The 23593-nt window shown below is 26.1% G+C and overlaps 3 protein-coding genes across 5 annotated transcripts in view; 2 read left to right on the top strand and 1 right to left on the bottom strand.

The window, feature by feature from the left end:
- Nucleotides 1-629: 629 nt before the first annotated feature.
- On the top strand, nt 630-2762 carry LOC132917008 (uncharacterized). Its single transcript, XM_060977508.1, has 4 exons — nt 630-913; nt 1026-2286; nt 2364-2504; nt 2563-2762. Exons 1-4 carry the CDS (start codon nt 630-632, stop codon nt 2683-2685), a joined length of 1809 nt encoding a protein of 602 aa, XP_060833491.1. The 3' UTR covers nt 2686-2762.
- A 426-nt stretch (nt 2763-3188) lies between these two features.
- LOC132917532 (WD repeat-containing protein 18) lies at nt 3189-5887 on the bottom strand. Its single transcript, XM_060978314.1, has 6 exons — nt 5788-5887; nt 5359-5710; nt 4854-4947; nt 4577-4794; nt 3894-4514; nt 3189-3813 (listed from the first exon to the last, which is right to left on the bottom strand). The coding sequence occupies exons 2-6, from the start codon at nt 5677-5679 to the stop codon at nt 3631-3633; spliced, it is 1437 nt and encodes a 478-aa protein (XP_060834297.1). The 5' UTR covers nt 5680-5710; nt 5788-5887; the 3' UTR covers nt 3189-3630.
- A 4461-nt stretch (nt 5888-10348) lies between these two features.
- LOC132923170 (E3 ubiquitin-protein ligase UBR4) overlaps nt 10349-23593 on the top strand; it is a 31356-nt gene continuing 18111 nt past the window's right edge. The window contains exons 1-29 of one of the 3 annotated variants that reach the window (XM_060987019.1): nt 10349-10523; nt 10994-11166; nt 11275-11372; nt 11453-11692; nt 11763-11890; nt 11956-12131; nt 13118-13287; nt 13344-13456; nt 13563-13708; nt 16188-16437; nt 16735-16852; nt 17237-17412; nt 17499-17667; nt 17766-17962; nt 18042-18162; nt 18232-18455; nt 18515-18733; nt 18832-19028; nt 19094-19238; nt 19370-19538; nt 19647-19761; nt 19830-19907; nt 20021-20246; nt 20625-20776; nt 20915-21133; nt 21209-21411; nt 22000-22294; nt 22736-23186; nt 23273-23491. In XM_060987019.1, coding sequence (XP_060843002.1) covers nt 11057-11166; nt 11275-11372; nt 11453-11692; nt 11763-11890; nt 11956-12131; nt 13118-13287; nt 13344-13456; nt 13563-13708; nt 16188-16437; nt 16735-16852; nt 17237-17412; nt 17499-17667; nt 17766-17962; nt 18042-18162; nt 18232-18455; nt 18515-18733; nt 18832-19028; nt 19094-19238; nt 19370-19538; nt 19647-19761; nt 19830-19907; nt 20021-20246; nt 20625-20776; nt 20915-21133; nt 21209-21411; nt 22000-22294; nt 22736-23186; nt 23273-23491 — 5124 coding nt within the window. In that variant the 5' untranslated portion in view covers nt 10349-10523; nt 10994-11056. Of the gene's footprint in view, nt 10524-10718; nt 10737-10993; nt 11167-11274; nt 11373-11452; nt 11693-11762; nt 11891-11955; nt 12132-13117; nt 13288-13343; nt 13457-13562; nt 13709-16187; nt 16438-16734; nt 16853-17236; nt 17413-17498; nt 17668-17765; nt 17963-18041; nt 18163-18231; nt 18456-18514; nt 18734-18831; nt 19029-19093; nt 19239-19369; nt 19539-19646; nt 19762-19829; nt 19908-20020; nt 20247-20624; nt 20777-20914; nt 21134-21208; nt 21412-21999; nt 22295-22735; nt 23187-23272; nt 23492-23593 lie in introns of those variants that run through there. The other 2 variants (XM_060987031.1, XM_060987027.1) reach the window with 2 other exon arrangements.

Raw genomic sequence — 23593 nt, 5'->3', positions numbered from 1 at the left:
TAACTCAAATCTGTCATGCAATTTAAAATTACTGGCAAGTTGCAATACACACGTAGGTACTCATAACTTATTATGAGATAATATCATTGTCAAAAAAAGGTACCTTAGTTAATTAGTAAAAAAAAATACTTTAATAATATTCGATTAGTTAGTAAAAAACATTAGGTATTATAGTTAGATGAATGGTAATAAGATTATTAAGATTAATAAGTAATAAGTAAAAGTATATTATATTATTATATAGTTAAAAGTTTAATTGATTTTTATTTTATTTTTTAAAGAATTGTCAATTATGTAGTATATGAAAATTAAAAAAATGAGCTAAATGTTTTTAAAGATGGTAAAATACCTAATAAATTACCCTTAATATACATAAGTAATTTCAATTAATTAAAAACAATAAAAATTGTAATAATATGCAGTGATCAAATTGTAATGTCAAATAAAGTATAATAATTTTTCACACATGCAAAACTCAGAGAATACAATTAATACTATATATTTCACTTTTATCAGTGATTTTTCAATTTTAAGAACTAATAATTTATTTTATTTTATAAAATTTTAATTAGTCATTATAAAATATTGAACTTTTTTTGTTTATAGATTAATTGATTTATTTAATAATCATGACAAAATACAATGTAAATGTTGTTTCATCTGACATGAAAGGTCGATTGGAGTTTATGATGAACATTTACAATCGTCTAATGATGTCTGATCAAGAAGTTGCGCCAAATAAAACTACTGCTGATTATCGTTCATTAAACGGTTATATAAAACTAATGCAATGTGCTACAAATAGTAAAAAATATAAAAAATCTAATAAAAGTCGTTCATATCGCCCAACTGCAGCAAATAAAAATATCAACATAACATCAGCTATTCAAAGAAATTATAAAAACTATAGCAGGTAAGTTTAAAATATCATTATTAATAAGTAATAACTAATTAATTCACATTTACTGTTTTAATACTTACTGATTATTACTAGAAACTATAAGTGCAAATTCTTTGTTTTATAGTACATCATCTATATCATCTCGACCAACTTTAAGTCGTTCACCATCATCTGTATTATTTGATTTTGAAAACAATTCAGCATCCAGTTGTTTTGAAGAAACTAAAAGATTATTATGGGCAGGTTGTAAGACAGTTGATGATGCTCTTGATGTGAATAGAGACTTGCCTATGTGGGTACAAACTGTAGATTCAAATAATATTGTTAAACAGTTGTTGACATCTGTGGATGCCAGCCGTGTTGATAAAGGTAATGTGCACACCCTGGTTGCTGTATTTATTAATTTCAGCATTACTATGATAGACATGTTTGGAATGAATGTTAGTGTAGACCAACATTGGTGGAAACACTCATACAAAATTATGGAACAGTTGATTAATGATATCAATGTACATTGTCGTGCTAAAGATCCGAATGTATCACTTAAAGTCAAAGGAAAAAATGGCGATAGAATGTTGAATAAGGCATTATCAACAATTACTCAGTTAAAAAAAATTGTGCCCAATGATAAACATGAGGTTCATGTAATGCAAAATCCAACAACACCTCTTGTTCCACCAGTACAACAGCCCACATACCAACCACCATCTCCAGACTACAACACACAGCCATATGTAAATTACAACTATCCCAATCAAAATTATATGAACAGTTATAATTATCAAGGACCATATCAAACACCGCAAATAAATAGACCACCATACTGTCCAATGCAGTATCGTCCTCCATATCAGCCTCCTTACCAACAATATCCAAATCAAATGCGAATGAATCAACCACAGTATTATCAATACCTTCAGCAGCCCCCAAATCCATGGCAAAACAATTATCAGAAACCACCATATCCAGTACATAATGCACCATTCCCACCAACTCAGTTTGTTACTAATAATCCACAGCCAAAACCAGAAGCCAAACTAGTTGAAGTGAAGGAAGACGATGAGAAAAAATGGCTAGAAGCACAAAAAGATGCAAAAAAGTTAGTGAACAATGCTATTAACCATAATATTTTGGCAACTAGATCTACTGATAGTATACAGTCATCACAGGAGAGTGAAGAAGGGTTAATCAGTAATGTGCATCCAGTATATGAAAAAATGTCAGATAGAGATAGTGGAGCTCAAATTCAAGATGATACAACAGATAGGATGTGGAATTTTTTAGCCAGAGAAGTAGATAAAAAAGTTCGATACAAATTTCAAAAGATGATTAGAGAAATGCAAGATATACCCAAAGAAGAGTTTAGTAAAGAGCCAGAATTATATGTGAGTTAATTTACATTGATAAAAACATTTTAACAATTTTACAATAGTCAAATAATACATACATTTTTTGTTTAAAGGAGACTACTTATCAAAATGTAGTTAGGATACAATTATTTGAGCCAATCAGATGTAAAATGATTAATAAGAAGTATGAAAATGTACAAGCAGTTGTTAGGGACTTTCGATTGGTATTCAGTACATTTCGTCACATATCTCAGGTAAGAAAAATAATCATAGTACCTCACATTAATTTAATTTTAATTTTTTTTTTATTAGCAGTCTAATGATATTAAATGTAAACTTATGATGGACTTTATGGAACGTCATTTTAATGAATGCCTCAGAAAATATTTTCGTGGATGGAATTTAGACAAATACCGTAGTACAGTCCAGGAATGATTGAAAATCTATGACAATAAAAAATTATTTTGAAATTGTTTGATTTAAATAATTTTTAATTGACAAAAAAATTAACATTTAAGTCGTTTAAAATAAGTATAAAAAATTGTTCTAAATTGTTGTAAAAAACATTGTTTCTGTGATAATATTTTTTTAAATCATTTTATACTTGTATTATTTAGTCATGACATTATTATTATTTGTATACTCATAGATACTATTTTTATTAATTTGTACATTCATTTGTCAAAACAGACAATGAATTTTGTTTTGAGATTTCTGTAAAATTATTTTGATATTTTCACTCATTTTGAGTTCTAAAATGCAATTACAATATATATGTATAAGCAAGTAAATTTTTAAAATTAAAGTCCAGTAAATGCTAATAAAATTAATTTTATATTTGCATATAAATTATTTATTAATTTGTTTTTTTTTATTAAAAAAATAATTATTACTCAATTTTCAGTATAAATTTGTTAAATGATCATATTTTACAAATATTAACATGTAAAAAAGTAAAAACTTTATTTCATTAATTAATACAGTATGTGTTGATTTATAACCTTTTTATAATATATTTCATAATTCCACTAAATAGTCATGTAGCTAAACATTAATACTTCAATAACTATATGGATATTTATGGTAATTAATAGTTAATTTTTTACAATTTGTACATACATAAGAATTTTTAAAAAGCACAAAAATAACAATTTTAGTATTTTATTTTAGATTTGATAAATGCTGATAAATTTTATAAAAAAAACTCTTCATAAACCTTGATGGACAGATTATATTGTTTAATGTCATACATAACTATTTTATTTATAGATTATTTAGATTAATTCATTTTGTTATTATAAACTTTATAATAGTCATAAAAGTTTTCTATGGAATTAAAAATAACAATTTTAATTAAAACAAATTTTAAAAACTACAAATTCATGAATACTTATAAATATTACTTAAATTTACATCATTAACATTTTTTTTACTTTTTTTTCTTCCTCTTTTCTTCTTTTTTGGAGTTGTGGAATGTTCAGTTGTATCATCACCATCACCTAATCCATTCTTTTCTCCATCAAATTCTAAATCAACCATTGAAAAAGAACTAATATCTATATCCTAAAAACAAATATAACACCACATATAATTAGTTATCCATAAATTGTATTTTATATACACTAAAATGTTTATTATTATACCTCTTTTAGATTTGGTTCACTTTCTTTTAATATAGAGTTAAGAGCAAATTCATAAATTCTTGCATTGATCGTTTTTGTTTTTTCCAATTCTTCACGTATACTAGTATCTTCTTTGTATCCAAAAGTATCATTTTCTTCTTCAAAAAGATCATTATAACAGTATACTTCAACAAAATGATCATTTTCTAGTTCTTCTGTTTTTTTAAAACTCTTTAATATAATACTGGGTTCTAATTCATTTGCGGTTAATTGATGTGGTATCAATGTTAAAAACATGTTAATAACAGGCTCTTTTAATTGAATAGTGCGTAAACATTGACGACTTGCTACATGCCATGTTCTTATTGTACAATCTGTAGACCCAGATACTAATGTATCACCAAACAATGACACACTTAAAGCAGTTACAGCTTTCGCGTGGCCAATAAATTTAATACCACTTTCTTTGTCTGATATATAACATTCACGAGTACGTGGTGGAGATGTAAGATCAAAGGACCGTATAGGACCAGCAGTAGTACCAATATAAACAGCAGTTTCTACTGAATCAACAGTAAGGCTAGAAGGAATTATGTCAAATGCAATTGATAATAGCATGACACCAGTTGAGAGGTCGTAAATCTGAAAAAAAGTGTTATAAGATATAATTGTATTAATGACAATACTAAAAGTTTATTATTTACCTTGCAAGTCTTATCAACCGAAGTAGTAAAAATTCGTATGCATCTTGTGCAATTGCCAATATATATTCCAGTTATTCTTACAGAATGATCCGAAAATATGTAATTGGGCGCTGACTGATCAATTTGATCTCCAGATAAAAATATCTGTGGCATGGAAGATTGAGATGTATTGACCAATTTGGCTAATGACCATACACAAACAAGACCATCTTCACCACCTAAAAAACCAAAATTATACTAAAATTTAAAAATTGTATCGATAAAATAATATAATTACCAGTGACTAAATAGGATCCATCCAAAGACCACTTAATAATAGTGATTGGTTGAAAATGGCGACTTACAGTAGTCAACAATCTTCCTGAACATGCCTAAACATAAATATTACATAAAATTTAAATATTATTTTTATTTTAGTAGATGTTATATTAAAACTGGAACTTGTGGTTAAAAAAAAATCACTGTATACTTTTAAAATATTATGTGGGAGAAGTAAAGTTACATTTAGTGAGCGATTTCAATAAATTGAATGGTAACAACCAATAAAGGAGTTAAAAAAAAACAATAAAAAGTTTAAAAGGTATCAACCATATCAAAGCATTTATTTTTCAAACTAAGCAGTTAGATCATTTGGTTGATAACTTAAGTATAAGTATAAAAAATAAATAGAACAAATAGTAAATTAAATTTTAGTTGGATGTTGAATAAGGCGTTTAAGCAGAAGTTTGAATTATGAGCTTAGTGCAGCTGCTATCGTTTAATTATAATGAAATGATACTTACCATCCAAACTTGTAGTTTTTCACTGATCGCCACTGCAATGTACAGCCCATCAGGACTTGCAGCCAGTGAGTTAATTTTCCCACCACACAACATGCGCACCTGGTGTGTTCGTTCCTGGCTGTTAATCGGCCAAGTTTGTATCAGCGGTCCCTTGTCAGCGGCAATAAGATAATCATTTCCCAACAGGCTCATGCAATTTTGTCCAATGGACGCCGTATGTCTGTAAGTCTTCAACATTGTACCGTTGGTTGTGTCCCATACTGTGGCCCCTGAAGTGCCGTCCGACACGAACGCAACCTCTAACGTCTCGGAGGACGTCATATCAGCCAGCTCTCGTCGTTAACGTATATGACTAAAACCAATTAAATAATTTAAAGTATTTATTATTATTCAATAGATATTTTTCTAAATTATAATATAGAATTGTACCTGAACCTGACTACCTGAGAAGTGAGAAGTGTGCGGGCTTGATAATTTAAAATATTTTCCACTACTCGCATTTACCGCGAACATAACCTAAATAAACCATACTATCAGTCATTATCAACCGTTGTTCGGTTATCAGTATATCATTGAAACATTGTACTTTGTTGGCCGTAGATGTAATGTCGCGGACAGCCGGTGTAAGCTGTCATGCTCAAGGTTTTAAAGATGGTGGTCAATGCGTCAATGGTCATACTCATACCACAGAATAGATTAAATGCTCATACACTCAAACGTCTCAAACATTTAACTCTCAAATAAGCGCTCCATTATTATCTACTTCAGTTTGAATAGTTATGTACCTACCTAATAACAGTAGATTAACTTAATTTTTTCTGAAAAAATTTTAAACATTGCATTTGAAAATGGCATTACCTAATACCTATGTGTATAAGTATAGAATAATAGTATAAATAGTATAATAATATAATAGTATACGTTAAAAGTTTCAAGTACCCACAAAGTCGTTAGTTATTCGAAAATCGTTATTCTTCAATTAAATATCTAATTTCGTCCATATTTTAACTTAAAAATTTAAATGTCTATAAAAATAATTTTGTTTGTTATATATATTGTATTGATTCTGGAATAATATTGTATTTCCAATAATATTAATATTATAATAACTGAAAACGAATTGGATTAGTGGTGTAGGTAGGTACAAGATACTTAGAGTTTACCTAATACCTAGCCATCTATATAGGTACATAATTATTCGGGGGCTCACGCCCACAGCAAACTGCTGTATGCACTATGCATTTTCGGTCTGGTTTCAGTCTATGGTGAATATAGCCCGGAATAAAACGGCCCTCGATCAGGCCCAAAGAAGTGCTGCTATTTGGGTTGCGAGGTGCTATATAGAACCGTGTCTGATGTGGCTGCTCGGCACATTTAAAAATTGTAAGAAGGCTTATTTTTAACTACTAAGGCCATTGTCATAAATCATATATATTGAATATTGATTATAAATAAAGATTTATTGTTAATTTTTTTGTTGTATTTTTTAAAGAAGTATGTTATATTATTAACCAAGATTTTTAGTATTTACATTATGTCTTATGTGACTGCAAAATCAATGTAAATACTGCTAACTACTTGTAAATCAGTATTAAAAGATACCTATTAGCTATCACCTATACCTATATTTATTATTTATTTACATATTATACTCAATTATTCTACTTGACTTTTTAATGCTAATAAATATTTGACAAAATTGTTTATATTTAATACTTCAAAATCCTGTGTGTAACGTTCATATACCTGAAAATTTACCCCCCCCCACCACCACACACACACACCTACTATGACAATATCAAATGTGAATCTGCGTGGAAAAAATGTTGAGTCGTCAAATCAGTGAGTAGTTGCCATCATAGACTTATAATATTATTATAAGTCTATGGTTGCCATAGTCAAACAAAAACTGAAATGATACCACTGCTAGGCTTTTATCTTTCCAGGGCCCAGGGCCCAAGTCAAGTACCAAAAAAAAAGAAAAAAAAAGACTCCTTCTTTAGTAGCTGCCTTGGGCTCTCGAGGCTAAGACCCTTAAGTTCGGTACTATATGCATTATGCATATAAGAATTTAAAACCATTGCCCCATAAAGATACCCGTACTTAGGAATCGTGATTGATCCTATTGATTTTAGCGAGTCTTACTACTGCAGCTTTAATCTAATGCCACTTTTTGATTTTTTTTAGTCAATTTTAATATCTTCATTGCTGAGCATGATCTTTTGCATGTCTCAGGGCTATTATTGGGGAAAAAAAAATATTATAATTCATAAGTTATTACAAAATTGTATTATAACATCATAAAACCAGAAAATACAAGTTCTTTCAACTGTAGACAATGTAATACATAATAAATTATATAATAATATTATAGCACAGAATAATTATTCTGTGATTATAGCACATTATTATCATTAAATTTATAAACCGATAAGCAATAGCTACGACATACATTGACGACATGTTATAAGCATATTATATTCTATTCTATAATTTGAGTAACAAAAGTGGGAATTAAAATCATATCTAGACCTTTTACTAAAAATTGAAATACAATCATTTGACGCACGATTTGACGTAATGACTAGGGCTGTTGTAAAAACCAAAACTAGTATACTAAAAATACTCTGTCAACTAAATATTCGAAATAAATCGAAATGTTATTATCAGTAATGTATATCTATTCACTATTGTAATTATAAATACGATTGTTAAATCCACGGCTGTATTTAGCCATGATTAAATATATATCTACTATGGAAAACACACGAATAATGAATTGTTGTTTAAACTTTAGAAAATTATTTCTTTAAATTTTAATCAACGTTTACTTGTTTACTATACTATGTAGATTAGATAATTAATGAAAAATTTAATATTTCAATAAAAAAAATACAAACATTTTTGAAGCGGCCAAGCCTCTTCAAATTCTACCCCCAAGGCTCCAAATTATGCCAATGGTTTGCATACATTAATGGTTCAGCTTACCTAAAAAAATAAAATCAAAACCGTGCATATCAATAGTATCTTTTCACGCTAAAAGTATTTAAAGTTTAAATTCGTGGATTTAAGTGGTACGCCGTTACCCCGCAAAATGTTTGTCCAATATTCCGTTTGTCTAAGCTTTAAATACGTATAAGCGTATAACTCATACACTAGTACACTACTCACCCTAAATTCGACTTTAATGTATCAAAATACTCAGAAAAATATTCTGCTTTGGAATATGAAATTAAAACTATGTTGTCATTCAAAAAAGTAAAAAATTGAAAAAAAATAGAAGGATAAAAAATATTTTAAAATATAATTTTTTAATTAAAACGTTATTTTTTAACAAGTTGAAACTATGTAAAGATCTGAATTTTAATATATACATAATTTAAGCATAACAATGGGGTAAGAATGGTTAAAAAATCACCTTGTATATATATTGTAAATGTGTGATCACTAGAGGGTACTATCGGTGGATGATTTCCCTCATCATGTGCTTCATGTGTTTTTTTTTTATATTTATTACATATGTGTTATGTTAGTCACATAGGCGTAAATTTGCCTTGTTAGAAGGGAGGAGCTAAAATTATTAACATAATAGAACAGGCCCGCGGAGGGTTTCACCCTCGTACCACTCTACACATGAATTTTACAATTTTATTGTAACATTTATTATATAAGATGTGTATAAAAACTTCAAAATTATTTTAAGTTATTATTATTTAACGGCGTATAATACATACATTTTTATCGTTGTCGTTATAAAATATTACAACATAATATGTAATATTATACTATATTATAGTACTATAGCTCAATCATTTTCATTTTATTACAAATTTACAATACAAAATTCATACATGAAGCTTAAATGTTCACATAACATATAGGTACCTATCGGATATCCTGATTAGGAATTACATTTTACATTTTAAAATTTTTTCTAAATAAATAACCTTAAATTTCTTGAAAAACTTTAAAAAATGTAGGAGCTAAGTCCCCCAATTTATTACGCCTATGGTTAGTCATCTTTTTTACTTATTGTGTTATCTAATACAGATTGTAAATTTTTCAAATTAAAAGAAAAAAATGTGTGATCTACCTTATTATTAATTTATATTTAAATACAAAATTAACCCCTACCCCCTACATTTACAAAAAATGTCAGCTATCGTACGCACCTTGTCAGTGTCGTCTAATAAATATTTATTATTAATATTTAATACATTTGCCAGGTTGTAATGGTTGTATTAACTAATAACTTAATGATTTACTAAAATGTAATAGACCAATTTTGGGCCAATGCTATTTATTTAACTGTTTAGTGATTGTTCATGTAATATCGAACTCCCGAAATAGTACATCTCATGGCTAAATACTTAATATTTAGCCAAGTTTTATGTAGAAAAAAATGTTAATCACCCAATTATTATTTATTTGGTTTTAAATAGCACACGTATACTTACATTTACATACCTATTACTGCAGATAAATTACAAAATAGGTATAACTAAAGATAGAGACTAGCATACCGTCATTGCTTAAAATTTTTTTTTGTATGCAAATATGAAATAACCATCAGATAATTTATTATAATATCATTTAATTCATTAATTAAAATTAAACATAAGTTACATAACACTAATAAAGTAACCTACTCCATGATGAGGTTACTTGAAAAGTTGAAACAATTGAAACCAATTATATAGCTGAGCGTCTTTCCTGGTTTTTATAACATATTTATTATTTTTACTCTTATGAATAAGTTTAAAAACTTTGACCGATTTTTTTTTCGTTATCGAAATATCTGACAATAATATTCTTTAATTTCATAATATTTCGTGGTAATGATAGTTTGGTCAACTTATGTCGTTTGGAGTTAAAATTCATATCCGGTTTTGTAATCGCTCATATCAAATTAAATTTATACCAAGGTACTGAACTGAAACCTTATACCAATGTCGAAAGCTGGAATGTAAAATCACAAATCAGTTGGTCTTGATTTTGCAAAATTCGCGTAATCGCGTCTGTGTCTAGTGTATTTTTGATCAAACTTCTCACTAAGTAAAAACAATAAATAATATTATGTAAAGTTGTATTCGATTTGTGAGGTTGACCATGTGAATATTGTGAATTTGTCGTTTGTCGAGTATTGTAAAAGACAGTAATTATCTGTAAGTATTCCGAAACGGAATCGCATAAAGTCCAATGCGTATTTCAGTTTAAACAACAATGATAGTGGTATTATTATTAACTTGCCAAGTCATTTTAATAGCGTTTTACTAATACGGTGTACATATATATGAGTTCGTATATTTATATATTTAGTTCGTAATTATTGTCTTGTTTGAGTGTTTGACGGCGTACTATTATTTCAAGTGATTCAGGTCAACATAGTTTTATACTAATTCAATTTATTGTATTTTTAATAAACTCATGTTATTGTTTTACGTTTATGTACTGTTGTGATAACAGTTTTAAATTGCAGTCTTAGTCAAGTTCTATTTCATTGATACATATCTGAATATAGATACTTGGCCACTGTTCTAAATAGAAAGTTTGCAGCAATTTATATTGCATATAAATACACAATTTTTAAACTCTTACTTAATACCTATTGTTTGAAAAAGTATGCGTTTTACAGATTATAGGTTCTAAACCAAAATGAAAATGTCTGTGTAGTTGTTTCGGATACAATACACCAAAAATGGCTTCTAAAACTGATTTGGATTGGACGTCTGTAAAATTTGTTTTTTACGATACTGGTTCCAATGCAAAAGTCAATTTGTATACTTTGCTTAAATTTATTGATCAAAGGTTTGTATTATGGTATCAAAATATTACTTAATCATTATCTTATTTTTCATGGTTTATTTGGATATTATGTTAAAATATTAGCTTTAATAAGTACATTTTTTTTTCTAGTGAAAAATGTTTAAGTGAACATGACATCAATGAGAACAAATTTTACTTCTATTTTGTCACATTAGCTGCTAATTACATTGGTCATCATTGTAATTTATGTAATATATTGATATATTTTATTTATTTATAAATATAATAAATATTAATATTTATTGATTTTGTTATTTATTCTTTATAGTTGAGAAGAATGAGTTATCTACAGTTAGTAAGAGCTGTAAAATTCTTCTGAAATGTCTTCTGGCATATATGGGACAAGTCAATGCAAATGATAACAATTGGGATAGTTATTCATCTCATTTAAATTTAGCTTTGGCAGCTATTTCATCATTATGTTCTGGAAAGCCATTGAATAGTTCAGAATTTGTATCTGTTGTAATGTGTATAAAAGAATGGCCATCTAATAATGCATCGACTTTCGGTTTGTATAAATAATATGTGTATGTTTTTTTAATTAAAAATATAAATAATATTTTTGTATTTATTTTAAGAAGAAAAGGAAAAAGAAAGTAAAAAATCTTTAGCTTACTCATCAATTGCTGAACAAATGATTAGACCATTAGATAGAAGTAAAATTCTATTAAAAGATTCCTCGAAAAAAGATGAAAAGGATATTAAGGTATTTTATTTAATCTAATTAAACTTGAACTATTGATATAATTGTTTATTTGTTTCAATATATAGAAGTTGTTAATTAAAAACAATATATCTGCTTTACAAGAAATGGGAGCAAATAATGTAATTTTTAAAACTTGCACTAAATTACCAATTCTTAAAAGATATATCACTGAAAATCAATTGAATTCTACAGAGGAACAGAATATTCAACATTCTATTGAATCAACTGGTGCTAAGTTTTCGTAAGTAAATTGTTAAAAATAACTTTATTATAGTTTCAGTAACATTGTTATTATATGTGATAAGTTATCACTAAGTTACTAATAACTTATAACCAGGCTCATTCCGAGGAATTATGTTCTTTTTGTAGGGGGCGGGGGTTGTAAATGGACCTATTTTACTTCCACACAAATAAACAGTTACTACTAATTTTTAATAATAATTTTTTTTTCTTCTGAAAATACATATTATCATTCATCATTGTATTATATTTGTGACGAAACAATATGCTATAATTATATATAATCTAATATATATTTATATTTCTTTGTTGAGAAGAGACTTCGACCATTAATTATAGTTCTCTGTAATTCATTAATATACATTTTAAATTGTAGGTTTAGATCCAACACCTGACAATATTTACTATTAAATCTTGTATTTTAAAACCTAATTTAAAATTAAACCAATTGAAAATCCCAAACATACATTTATACATATATACCCTAAAATTATGTTTAAAAGGAAGTCAGCTTAATATTTGTTTTCTCTCATAATCACACATAACAGATAAATTACATTCATGTAAATTTTTTTTTTTTATGATTTTTGAGTAATCTTTGTTGCCATTCTCCAAAATAAAATTACTTAGAGGTGAATAATGTGTTTGAAATGATCCAGGATTAATGAATTTGGAGGAGTGACGTTTGATAAAATCTAATGTCTTAGATCATTTCTTTACAATAGATTTTATGTGTATATAATATTATACATAATGTATAATACAATTTTATTGGGACGTGTATTCTATAAAAGCTTATTAAATTATATTAAAATTAAATTAAAATTTTAGAAAACACCTACAAAAGAACATAATTTATTTTTTTCTTTAGTTTGATAATATATGAATTATTACTGTATGAATTTACACTCTTATAAGGTTGATAAATACTTGATGGTCTACTAAATAGTTCAAATTATAAACATGTCAAATATTTTTCTCTGTTAGGTATAGATTTGTGCTTTTGGATATGACTTTTGTTGAAAATGCCTTAGCATTACCAATATTTGAACCATTAACTATTGTGTGTCTACAACAACTTACGAGTATTATGGCAGCTTGTCTAAGACTGGCTTTGTTTGTACAAAGTGTTCATAATAACTCATCAACAAGTACAGGTGAGTTGAATTAAAATTTGTTTTAAATACAAAATTATTTTTTTTATAATTTCTAGATAGCATAAATATTGAAGATGATGTTATGTGGAATCAAGCTGTCCAGACAATTGAAAAAACTGTCATTATTATGCAAACGGTATCGGATATATTAAAAAAATTTTCATATTCTGTAAGTTTTGTAAAATATAAATTAATACTTTAAATTTAAATTGTTCACATATAAAAGTTTTTGAATCAATAGAACTCACTTGGTTATAATTATATAATATATATAGGTACATCAAAACTATTATATGATTGCTATTTGGATTCTTATTAATGGTCTTCAAGATATTACATTGAAAAATTATGAAAATAGCACAATTAAAGATAGTAAAGTCAGTAAGACCAAAAAGGAAACATCAAAACCACTTGCAAAAAAGTAAGTATTTTTTTACATTCATTATTTTATAGTTTATTTAGGATAATTATTGATACAGCGAGTTGCAATCAAAAATGTGTATACTAAAAATAATTATAATAGTCAAAAAGGATTTAGTTACACTTAAAAATTATACTCAAGTGTCATAAAAATGTTTGAAAAAATATGTTTTGTACTTCCAAAAAAGTTTATAAAATTAAACTGAATCGATTTAATTTAATGCAAAATACATAATGATAATGGAATAATACCTTAAAATCCTTTCATTTAAAATCTGATTTAAAACTATCCAATGATTTACCTTAAGAGAACAGCACATACACACATGTTGTTTCTATCTTATGAATCTACAACATAACAATTTTGTGTTCTTCAGTTAAAATTTTGTAAACTAAGTTTGTTTAGTGATTTTTGATCTGTTATAACCTGTTATGTATAAAGTAAGAAGATTATCTGTGTAATATTTAAATTTTTAAGTAAATTATAATAATTTTTAAATTGTAATGTTTTATATAATCAAAATCTGCTTAAAAATTAAAAATTGGTATGAAAGCGTAGATAATGTTCTTAACTTTAAGTTTGATATAATAGGTCAATTCTTTCAATTAAAATATGTTATTATTAAGGTTTGATGTTCATGTGCTTAAAATTATTTTTAATATGTATGCATTTATGATCTAAAAATTACTCACTTTGATGATATATATTAAAAATCATAAAATATACAAGAAATACCAAAATATGCATAACAAATATATTTTACCTTTAAGTATCAAAATATATAATAAATATAGGTACTTGTTTGTTATTGCCCTGTCAGTACATTGCTTAAAATTTGTCGCCCCGCCACTCTTGTTATCACCCCGCTATATAGTGTGCCATTATTGTTCCTACAATTATCGTATATTTTAGCTCGTGATGGATGACCTATAATCAAAAATGTATAAGACCAGGCTCTCAATAGGTAATATTGTTAAATTGTTGGAAAGCTTACAAAAATTTGCAGCAAGCGGGATTCCAATACAATATTGTTAACCATAGTTATAATTTTGTTGATCCGAACACAGGGGTACACACCCAAAACATCAAGAGATTATGGGGTTCTGCTAAAAGGCATAGTAAAAAGCGTCGTGGAACAAAAAAAAATTTCTGGAATCATATTTAACAGAATTTATGTGGAGAACACGTCTCAGAAAACAAGATACATTTGAAACTATTTTAAAAGATATATCTGAGTTCTGGTCTCCATTCTAATTATGATAAAATAAATATTATACCTAAACTTACTTATACATTTATACATATTTTTTGTTTAATTTATAAGTATAATACATTAATTTTTAACCTTTTATTATTAATAATAAATATAATTATTTAGTTTATTTATGGCGCGTTGATAACAAATAAAAGTGCGGGAGCGATACATTTTATGCGGTGTACTGGCAATAACTAACAAGTACCTAAATATATAGCGATTAAATTTTATAAGGATTTTTGTATTGGCGTGAAGTGTATACATAACACAATCATTACTAAAAATTGCAATCTTAATAGTTTTTTTTTAAATTTAAAAATATTTGGAATAAACAAAATACAGCATTATTTGCACGTAGATAAATGTATAAAATTAAATTTATATTTTGCATAAAATACCTAAATTGTAGGTTATTAACACTTTGACTACTAATGTCGACAAATCGTAATTGTTTTATGTGGGGGGGGGGGGGGTGTCGACAAGCTGTATTACTTTCTGATTTCTCCCCATAAATACCAGCATACAACAAGCTATTTGTGCTTGTGCCTCCGCACAGATAAACGGTTGAAATTGTTAAATTTGCAGTGGTTTGAGATTCCGGGTATTTTTTATATTTTTATTATACTTGCTACTAATATTACAAAAAAAGGTCCCGCTCAGGAGAATTACTTAGGTCAACCCATGCCGCAGTCATAGTGTTAATATACCAATGAAAAATATTAACATTGTGAAATTAATTTTACAATTGCTCTAAACATTTAAATTATACTTAAAAAAAATCAAAAATGTATGGAAAGATGTATTTATATTATTAAAATTAAAAATAAGCATTTAAAATCAAAAACCATAAGATATGCAGTAATATACAAAATACAAAAAAAATTGAAATTCTTGAATACAAATTGAATATGTTTTTTGTTTGTGAGATAGAGACACACGTTTTCACACAAGTCATTTATTTTTTAGTGAAAATATAAGCTATTATAACACACTATTAAGTAATTTTTAAGTTGTGAAAATAATGGTAAAATATAAATTATATTGCATATAATAATTTGTGAGATGATTTTTACAATTAAAAGACTAAAGCTTTAAGATTTGTTTTTATATTTAAAAAAAATATTAAATTAAATAAGTATTTATGGCAGGAAAATTCCAATGCCATTTCATGTTTTCAATATCTAGACTTCAGATTAATTTTATAATTTAAATATTGTTTTTTAGCTCATTCAATGTTTTATCAGTAGCATTAGCAAATGAAATGCTTACAATGATTGTTGATCTTTTGGAAAATGCTAGAAAAGAATCATCTTCAGATCAACTTATGAAACTTATCGATTTTGAGTCTGAAATAATCCCAGCTCCATTGGACATTTGTGCTAAAGCAAGAGGATGTAGTAGACTACTGAGAATTTTTCAAACTGTACCTTTGATTAAATTCTTATATCAGTTAGCAGCAATAAGTCATCGAAAAGTAATTATAACATTTAATTTAAAAATTTTTTTCTTTTTTCAAAATTTAAAATGATTTGAAATTAAATCATAACATTTATTAGTTGATAGTTTTTTCATTATATTAATCGTTTATAGATCTATATCTTAATGAAAATATTTAATTACATAAATAAATTTTATTTTTAAGTTATTTTAAATTATATTATATTTAAGTTTATGAAATTATTATTTTAAGACACATATAATTCATAATGGGTCTTACTTATAATTTTTGTATTTTTATGATTATTAATTGATTTTTAAATACTTAAAATAGGTAATGTGTCTTGTGTTAAATAAAAATAAAAATAAGGTAAATGGAATTCGTACTACAAGCTTAGAATCAATAGATATGTTGCCTGGAACACCTGAAAGTGGAGCACCTCAAGATGGAGGTAATTTATTATATATAAAAATTGATCTATATTAGAAACGCCTAATGAATGAAATTAAATTTGAATGTGTTTAATACTTAAATTAGTGGCATATTAGATTTTTTTACCATTCAGTTTAACAAAAATTGAAAAATACTCCATTTACCGTGGTTTTTAGTATAACAATACATGCATTTTTAATTATATTAAGGTTTATTCAAATGAAGTAAAAACATATTTTAATATTTTGGTGTTTTATGTTGGTATTTCCACTATTATTAATATAAGTTATCAATTGTTTACCTGATTTGTCCACCTTAAAAAACTTGAAATGTCATTCCTTTCACTATACCACTGTGTCAGATTACTGAGTCATATTTTTAAATTTAATTATTATGTCCATAGATGAAGACAATGAGTCTTTATTTGGTGCTTGGTTTGAAGAAGTACTTACCTTGGGTGATCAACAAATTGAAAATGCGTGTTCTAAAACACAAACATCAGATTATATGGATTTAGATAAAAGTGTTTTAAATCAATCAAATTATAGTGTTGTTCCTGAAAATGATGATCCAGAGGGGGTAAAATATAATTTTATATTATAAAAATATAATTGTAAAAGTAATAATATTCATTATATTTTACATTTTTGTTTTTGTATATATAGTATTTAGCGCTGATAATAAGAATATTCAATATATTAGACATACATTTTTTAAATGCTGAATGTAACTACATTTTCACTTATATGTCTAAAACCATTGAAACTGATAACATAATTGTATTAGCTAAATTGATTGGAGAAGTAGACTGGGCACCTCTTAATAATGATTTATGTAAGTAATAGTTTTATAGTAGCTTAATTTTGAAGCGAATATGATTTTAGTGTTAATTAAATGTAAAATATTTTTCAAAATTGATGAATTTGTTCTAGCTTGCATTGTTGACTCTCACCAAAATGTATCTTCATCTATTGGAATATTTATTCATAATTTGATAGCTAGAGATTTCTTATCAGGAAAACAACAAGATGAATTTCTTGAGTTATTGGGGATAAAAATACCTCAAGATGCTTTAGACAGTAAATGGCCATTGCAGATTTATCCTAGAACTTTATCAATTTTAGCTCAAGTAAATAATTTATACAACTAATACCTATTACATAAAGTTTTAAATTGTATTTATATTGTATAAATTATATTTATCTAAGGTTTTATTAAAAAAACCAATAACAGAAAGAGATGAATTATCTATGTTCATATGGCAAAATATGATTAATGCATTGAGCAGCTTAATTAATCGTCCTCACAGTAGTAATGATGATTTTGAAGGTAATTTTGTTAGTTTTTTTTAAATAAAAACAATTAAGTAAAAACTAATAAGTATTGATTTTATTTCAGATTTAAATGTGGAACATACACAACTATTAATATTTTTGTTCAACTTAATGTCATTAACCCATAAAAAAGGAATTCTATTAGCTATTTGTAATACTATTATAGGTGCTAATTGTGTTTTAAATCCAGTTTATAACAATCATATTTTAGCTTTAAGTAGATTACTCCTTTTATTTGACTATTTAGTTCGAAGATTGTATGATGTACCTGAATATTTGCTATCACAGGTATTATAAATTATTTAAGTTAAAAATGGAAGTATTTAGTATATTTTATATAATATTAGGTTGAATGGAATTTGATGCGCATTAAAAGTGAAATAAAAGTAGACGGTGATGAAGTACTAACAACAGATGAAAATACTTATATGCTATATAACTCTATAGAAGAAAACTTACGTAGAAGGTCTGATAGTGTTGGAAACTTGGCAGCTGTAGTTCCTTGTTTTTATAAACTATTAGATGAGAAACAAGCTGTGAATGATGCTCCTAAACTGGATGGATTGGTAAGTACATATATACAATATATATATGTATAATATTAAAACATTAGTGATATAGCTACTTTAATTTAAGAATTAAATATACTATTTCTCGTTTTCAGGCTCTTAATTTTATACTTAACCATCCTGAAAAATTAAGCTATCCTCAATTAATACAAGCCCTCTTGGATATTACTACATCATTAAATCTATATAAAGAGTCATGTGTAGATGACAATGGAATTGAAAATAAAACTGTTCAATATTCAAATCCGTTAACCCTGTGTAGCATTGAATATTGTTTTACCCTTGCATGGAAGTATGTATACATCATTTTTGAAAACTATCTAATAAATTATTAATTTTTGGTTATGTTTATATTAGGCTATTATTATCATTGCCTGTTCCTATTCAAAAATTACAAGATATGATTAGTGATAAATCTAATGGATATGATACATCAAATTTGCTATATTTCTTAATTTGGGGCCCTAGAACTGGTTCTAAAGTTTATTATCATTTTTTGAAGGTAAAAATTTCAAAATATAATTAATTATAGATAATTATTAAAAAAGTATAGTAGGTATACCAAGCACCTATGATCGTTAATATTTATTTTATACTTTTTAATTTAATTCTCTTAAAATAACTTAATTTTAGGAAGGAGTAAATAAGCAGATTTGTGTTTTGGAAAGCAATGAAAATAATAAAGATACAGATTCATTGAGTTCTAGAGAATTATTGTCAAATGTAGCTACTACAGCATCATTAGTCAAATATGAATATCAAATAGCGAAGACCCATTTTATTCAACAACTTCGTCAAACAGGTATTAATTTTTTTAGCTAGCATTATCTAGAAAATTAAAACCATTTATAATCTGAAATGTGCCAAAATTGTATTGATTAATATCACTATTTTTTTTTTAAAAATAAAGATGTTTCAAAAAAAAATTGCTTTCCAATGTTATTGGATGTGATACTGTTTGATGCTGTTCTTTCAAAAGTGTATTTACAAACTAGACCAGGAAAAACACCTGAAGAATGTCCCAAGTAATAATATTTAACAATCTAATATGATTTAAATTACATTTTCTACATGACATATTTTAAATTTTTAGAGTTGCTAATTCAGAATTTATTCAAACACTATTGCCGTATTGTATTGAATTAGCTATGTTAACATTTAAAAATATTAAGTATGTATTAATCAAAACATTAAAATAAATAAATTAAAATTGCATATCAAACTACATATAAAAATTTTTAATTTGTTACAATTTAATACATGTTTGTTTTTGTTACTTTATAGAAATAATCTACTCCATCAAATTTCTAATTTGAATCAAACTCAGAGATTTTCAGTAGGGGATTTAACAAACTTGAAAATAGTTTTGTCAATGGCAAATAACAATTCACCTTTAGATTTTTCTCCAATCACTTACAATTTACCAACTTTATTGTTTGAATCAATTCCATCATGGATTTTATCAATTTTAACAAAATGGAATTCAGTACCTGTTGGTCCTGTGGTGAAGGTTTGTATTTTTATATATTAATTAACTATTTATATAATAATATGAGTTTTATTTTTTTTTAAAAGCGTATTGCTTAATATAATTTACAAACAATAACTGCATGATAAAATATATGTTATTTATTTAATAAGTTTGGGTTAAAATAACAATACAATTGGTAGTACTTTCATTAATTAATTTAGTACAGGTGGAGTTAACATGATTTTTTGTAGGTAAAAAAATATACCAGTTGAATTTACATGTTATAAATTTGTCTCTAAAATAAACTACTTGAAAATCTTTAGAGTTTATATGTTCACCCTCATATAGAGAATTTGATGTATTATAGAAATCTATAGCAATATATTTTATGTATAATTGTTTATTTTAATTTTACAGAACCCAAGTTTGGATAGTTCACCTGAAAATTTAATTCTAAATATTATTAAACATCATTCATCTTTTGTCTCTAGTCAGTCAGTATATATGAACACACCATCATTAAAACGATTACTTAATACACTTGTTGTATTCATCACAGAAAATATACAGTAAGTTTTCTTTTGTTGATTTAAAAAAATTTAATTGTTAGATTAGCAATATAATATAATTTAATTATACTAATTTGTTATAATAATACTATATTTTGATTTTATTTATTAATTAATTAAAAAAAAAAAAAATTTTAGATTATGTACAGATTTCAAATTACGATCTGATTATGCAAATCTTTTAAGTTCTATGACAATTGATTGTTCATCAGAATATCTTTTGGATCATATTATTCGTACATGGGATAAATTAAAAAATCCAGGAGATCAAGACCCTGCTACTATGATATCAATACTTATAACTAATAATATAAGAAAATTAGCAATTCAATATAAACGTGATGATACTACCAACACGTATGAGAAGTTATTTATTTATTTTTAGAAGTTTAAATTTTTAATTGTATTAATTTGTACCTAATTTTTCTTTAGAGATTATTTAACTGAAAAAGTTTTGATACATAGCCTTTTTTGGATTGAACAATTAATATTTGATTTTTCTTCTGTCCGATATGCTGTTCTACGGACATTTTGTGAAAAAACGGTTAAAGAAGGTATTTCAATGAAGAAGTTCATTTCATCTGGAGTGTTTATTAAAACACTTGTTAGATTAACCAACCGGTTATTCTCAAATCGTAAGTCACATAGAAATGTATAATTTTTTTATAATTTTTGTTAATGATGGGTACCTGATAAGTACCCGATTTTTTGGTATTAAACTGAACATTGTCAAAGTATTGCTTAAAAGCTTTATATATTACTTTATTTTAACCAAACTTAAAATTTGTTATCAAACTAAAATTCGAATTCAGCATTTTTTTTTTTTTTACAAAAAGATTTAAACTGAATATTTTATTTTCATTGTGTAAAATTTAATACATTTAAAAATATATAATAAATGATAATTATTAATGAACAATATTTATTATTTAACATTCAATACTATTATTTATGATAAACATTTAAAAAATATAAAGTACCAACAACATTTATATTTTTTAAGTTTTTAATAAATTTACAATAACTTTTATAAAATATTGAAGTAGAAAATTTAAAAAAATAAAATAAAATTCTGATTTAAAATAAAAATATAAGTAATTTAAATGGTAAATAGTTCGGTTTGATTTACTTTATTTCTGAGTTTAAATTACAAAGTATGTTTAGTTTAGTTTGGTTCGGTTTGACCCATCACTAATTTTTATATATTTGTTTTAATTTTATAGTTAAAATAAGTAATAATCAGGATATTAAAATAATGTGTCGTACAATTATTGAACTATCAACTGACCCAAAAAATAGATTGGATCTTTGGTTACAAAGAATTATTGTTGGTTGGAATAAAGATAAAGATTTAATTGATGCTACTAGTACTTTATCCCGAGAATTAAGTGATTTTTTGAGTGATAAACATACTAATTCATTAAAAGATGTTATCAACAATATATCAGCTTCGATTGATCCTGATGACAATTTTGATTTGATCAAGAATATGATTGATTATATTGTTGGATTAGATACGTAAGTAATTAATGTTGTTAAATAATACAATTTATTATTTTTAAATATTTTTTTTTTTAAATTTAATGTTATCTACTGTATATACATTTAAGTAATCACTATAAAATTTTTTTTTTCTAATGTTTTACGATAACAAACATCTTGTTTGCCAGCTCCCTCCCCACAATAAAAAGGAATTCTCAGGAATATTTAAGACCTATTCTGAAATTTCATGAAACTTCTTCCTTCACAAAATAAAAAAATACATTGTGGGAGGAAGCTAGTAAGTAACATGTCTTACCAGTCTCCCCTTGTGGTTAAAATTAATAATATTTAATTTGTACAATGCTGTAGAAGTGTGTTAATCTATGAATATATTATTTTATAAAGAATAGACAAATAATTATAATTTATTTTTAAATATAAGTATGTTAATAAATATATAATCATTTTTTTTCACAGAAATGATGAATTAAAAACTAAGGCTTCACTATGTTATTTGGAAACATTAATACCAATTGTGACTTACACATTAGCTTTCGAAAATGGAGATGGGTTTTCAAAAATGTTTGCTCAAATGGTGCGTTTAGCAGATTATGGTGGTCCTTCTGGTCATGTTAAGTTATTTAAAGCTAGTGTGAAGTTGCTCGATTCTATTAAAAATTGGCTGAAATCTAACATGGCAAATATAGAGATAACTGAACCCAAACAATCATATCCAGCTGTTGTAATTGCATCTAGTTGTTTGATGAATTATGTATCAGATATAATAGCTGCTATGCACCATAATGATGTAGAAAACTCTGCAGCTCCATCATTAGATTCAATGTCTTTATTCTATTATGATGGTATGGAGTTTGATGGATTTTTACCTAGTAATGATGGCGATGGTGAAACTTTAAACGAAGATTCTGTAAGTATTAATAATTCAGAATAACATAATAGTTGGTTAAAATTTAAAAATAATTATTTAATAAATTAATTTTTGTGGTTGTTCAGGATGAGGATAGCCTTTACTATAGACTATGTACATTTACGGTTACTCAAAAAGAATTTATGAATCAACATTGGTATCATTGCCACACATGTAAAATGATAGAAGGTGTTGGAGTTTGTAGTATATGTGCTAAGGTTTGCCATAGAGGCCATGATGTTACGTATGCTAAGTTTGGAAACTTTTTCTGTGACTGTGGGGCAAAAGAAAACAATTTTTGTCAGGTAACACATTTTAAAGTATTATTATCATACTTAATTAATTTTGTGTTATGTTATTTTCTTTCTTATTTAATAATATTTTTTATGATTAAGTAATTAATTATT

This window comes from Rhopalosiphum padi, chromosome 1, assembly GCF_020882245.1.
Source record: "Rhopalosiphum padi isolate XX-2018 chromosome 1, ASM2088224v1, whole genome shotgun sequence".
Taxonomy (NCBI): Eukaryota; Metazoa; Arthropoda; class Insecta; order Hemiptera; family Aphididae; genus Rhopalosiphum; species Rhopalosiphum padi.
Note: the sequence above shows the minus strand (reverse complement) of the source record. Positions and strands in the feature narration are given on the sequence as shown.

Bases quoted from the DNA above. Each gene is read 5' to 3' on its own strand.
- LOC132917008 (XM_060977508.1), top strand. From the start codon at position 630: ATGACAAAATACAATGTAAATGTTGTTTCATCTGACATGAAAGGTCGA. The intron at 914-1,025 runs GTAAGTTTAAAA...TTTGTTTTATAG, and splicing joins AATTATAAAAACTATAGCAG to TACATCATCTATATCATCTC. The intron at 2,287-2,363 runs GTGAGTTAATTT...TTTTGTTTAAAG, and splicing joins GTAAAGAGCCAGAATTATAT to GAGACTACTTATCAAAATGT.
- LOC132917532 (XM_060978314.1), bottom strand. From the start codon at position 5,679: ATGACGTCCTCCGAGACGTTAGAGGTTGCGTTCGTGTCGGACGGCACT. The intron at 4,515-4,576 runs GTAAATAATAAA...ACTTTTTTTCAG, and splicing joins CGGTTGATAAGACTTGCAAG to ATTTACGACCTCTCAACTGG. The intron at 3,814-3,893 runs GTATAATAATAA...ATTTGTTTTTAG, and splicing joins GTGAACCAAATCTAAAAGAG to GATATAGATATTAGTTCTTT.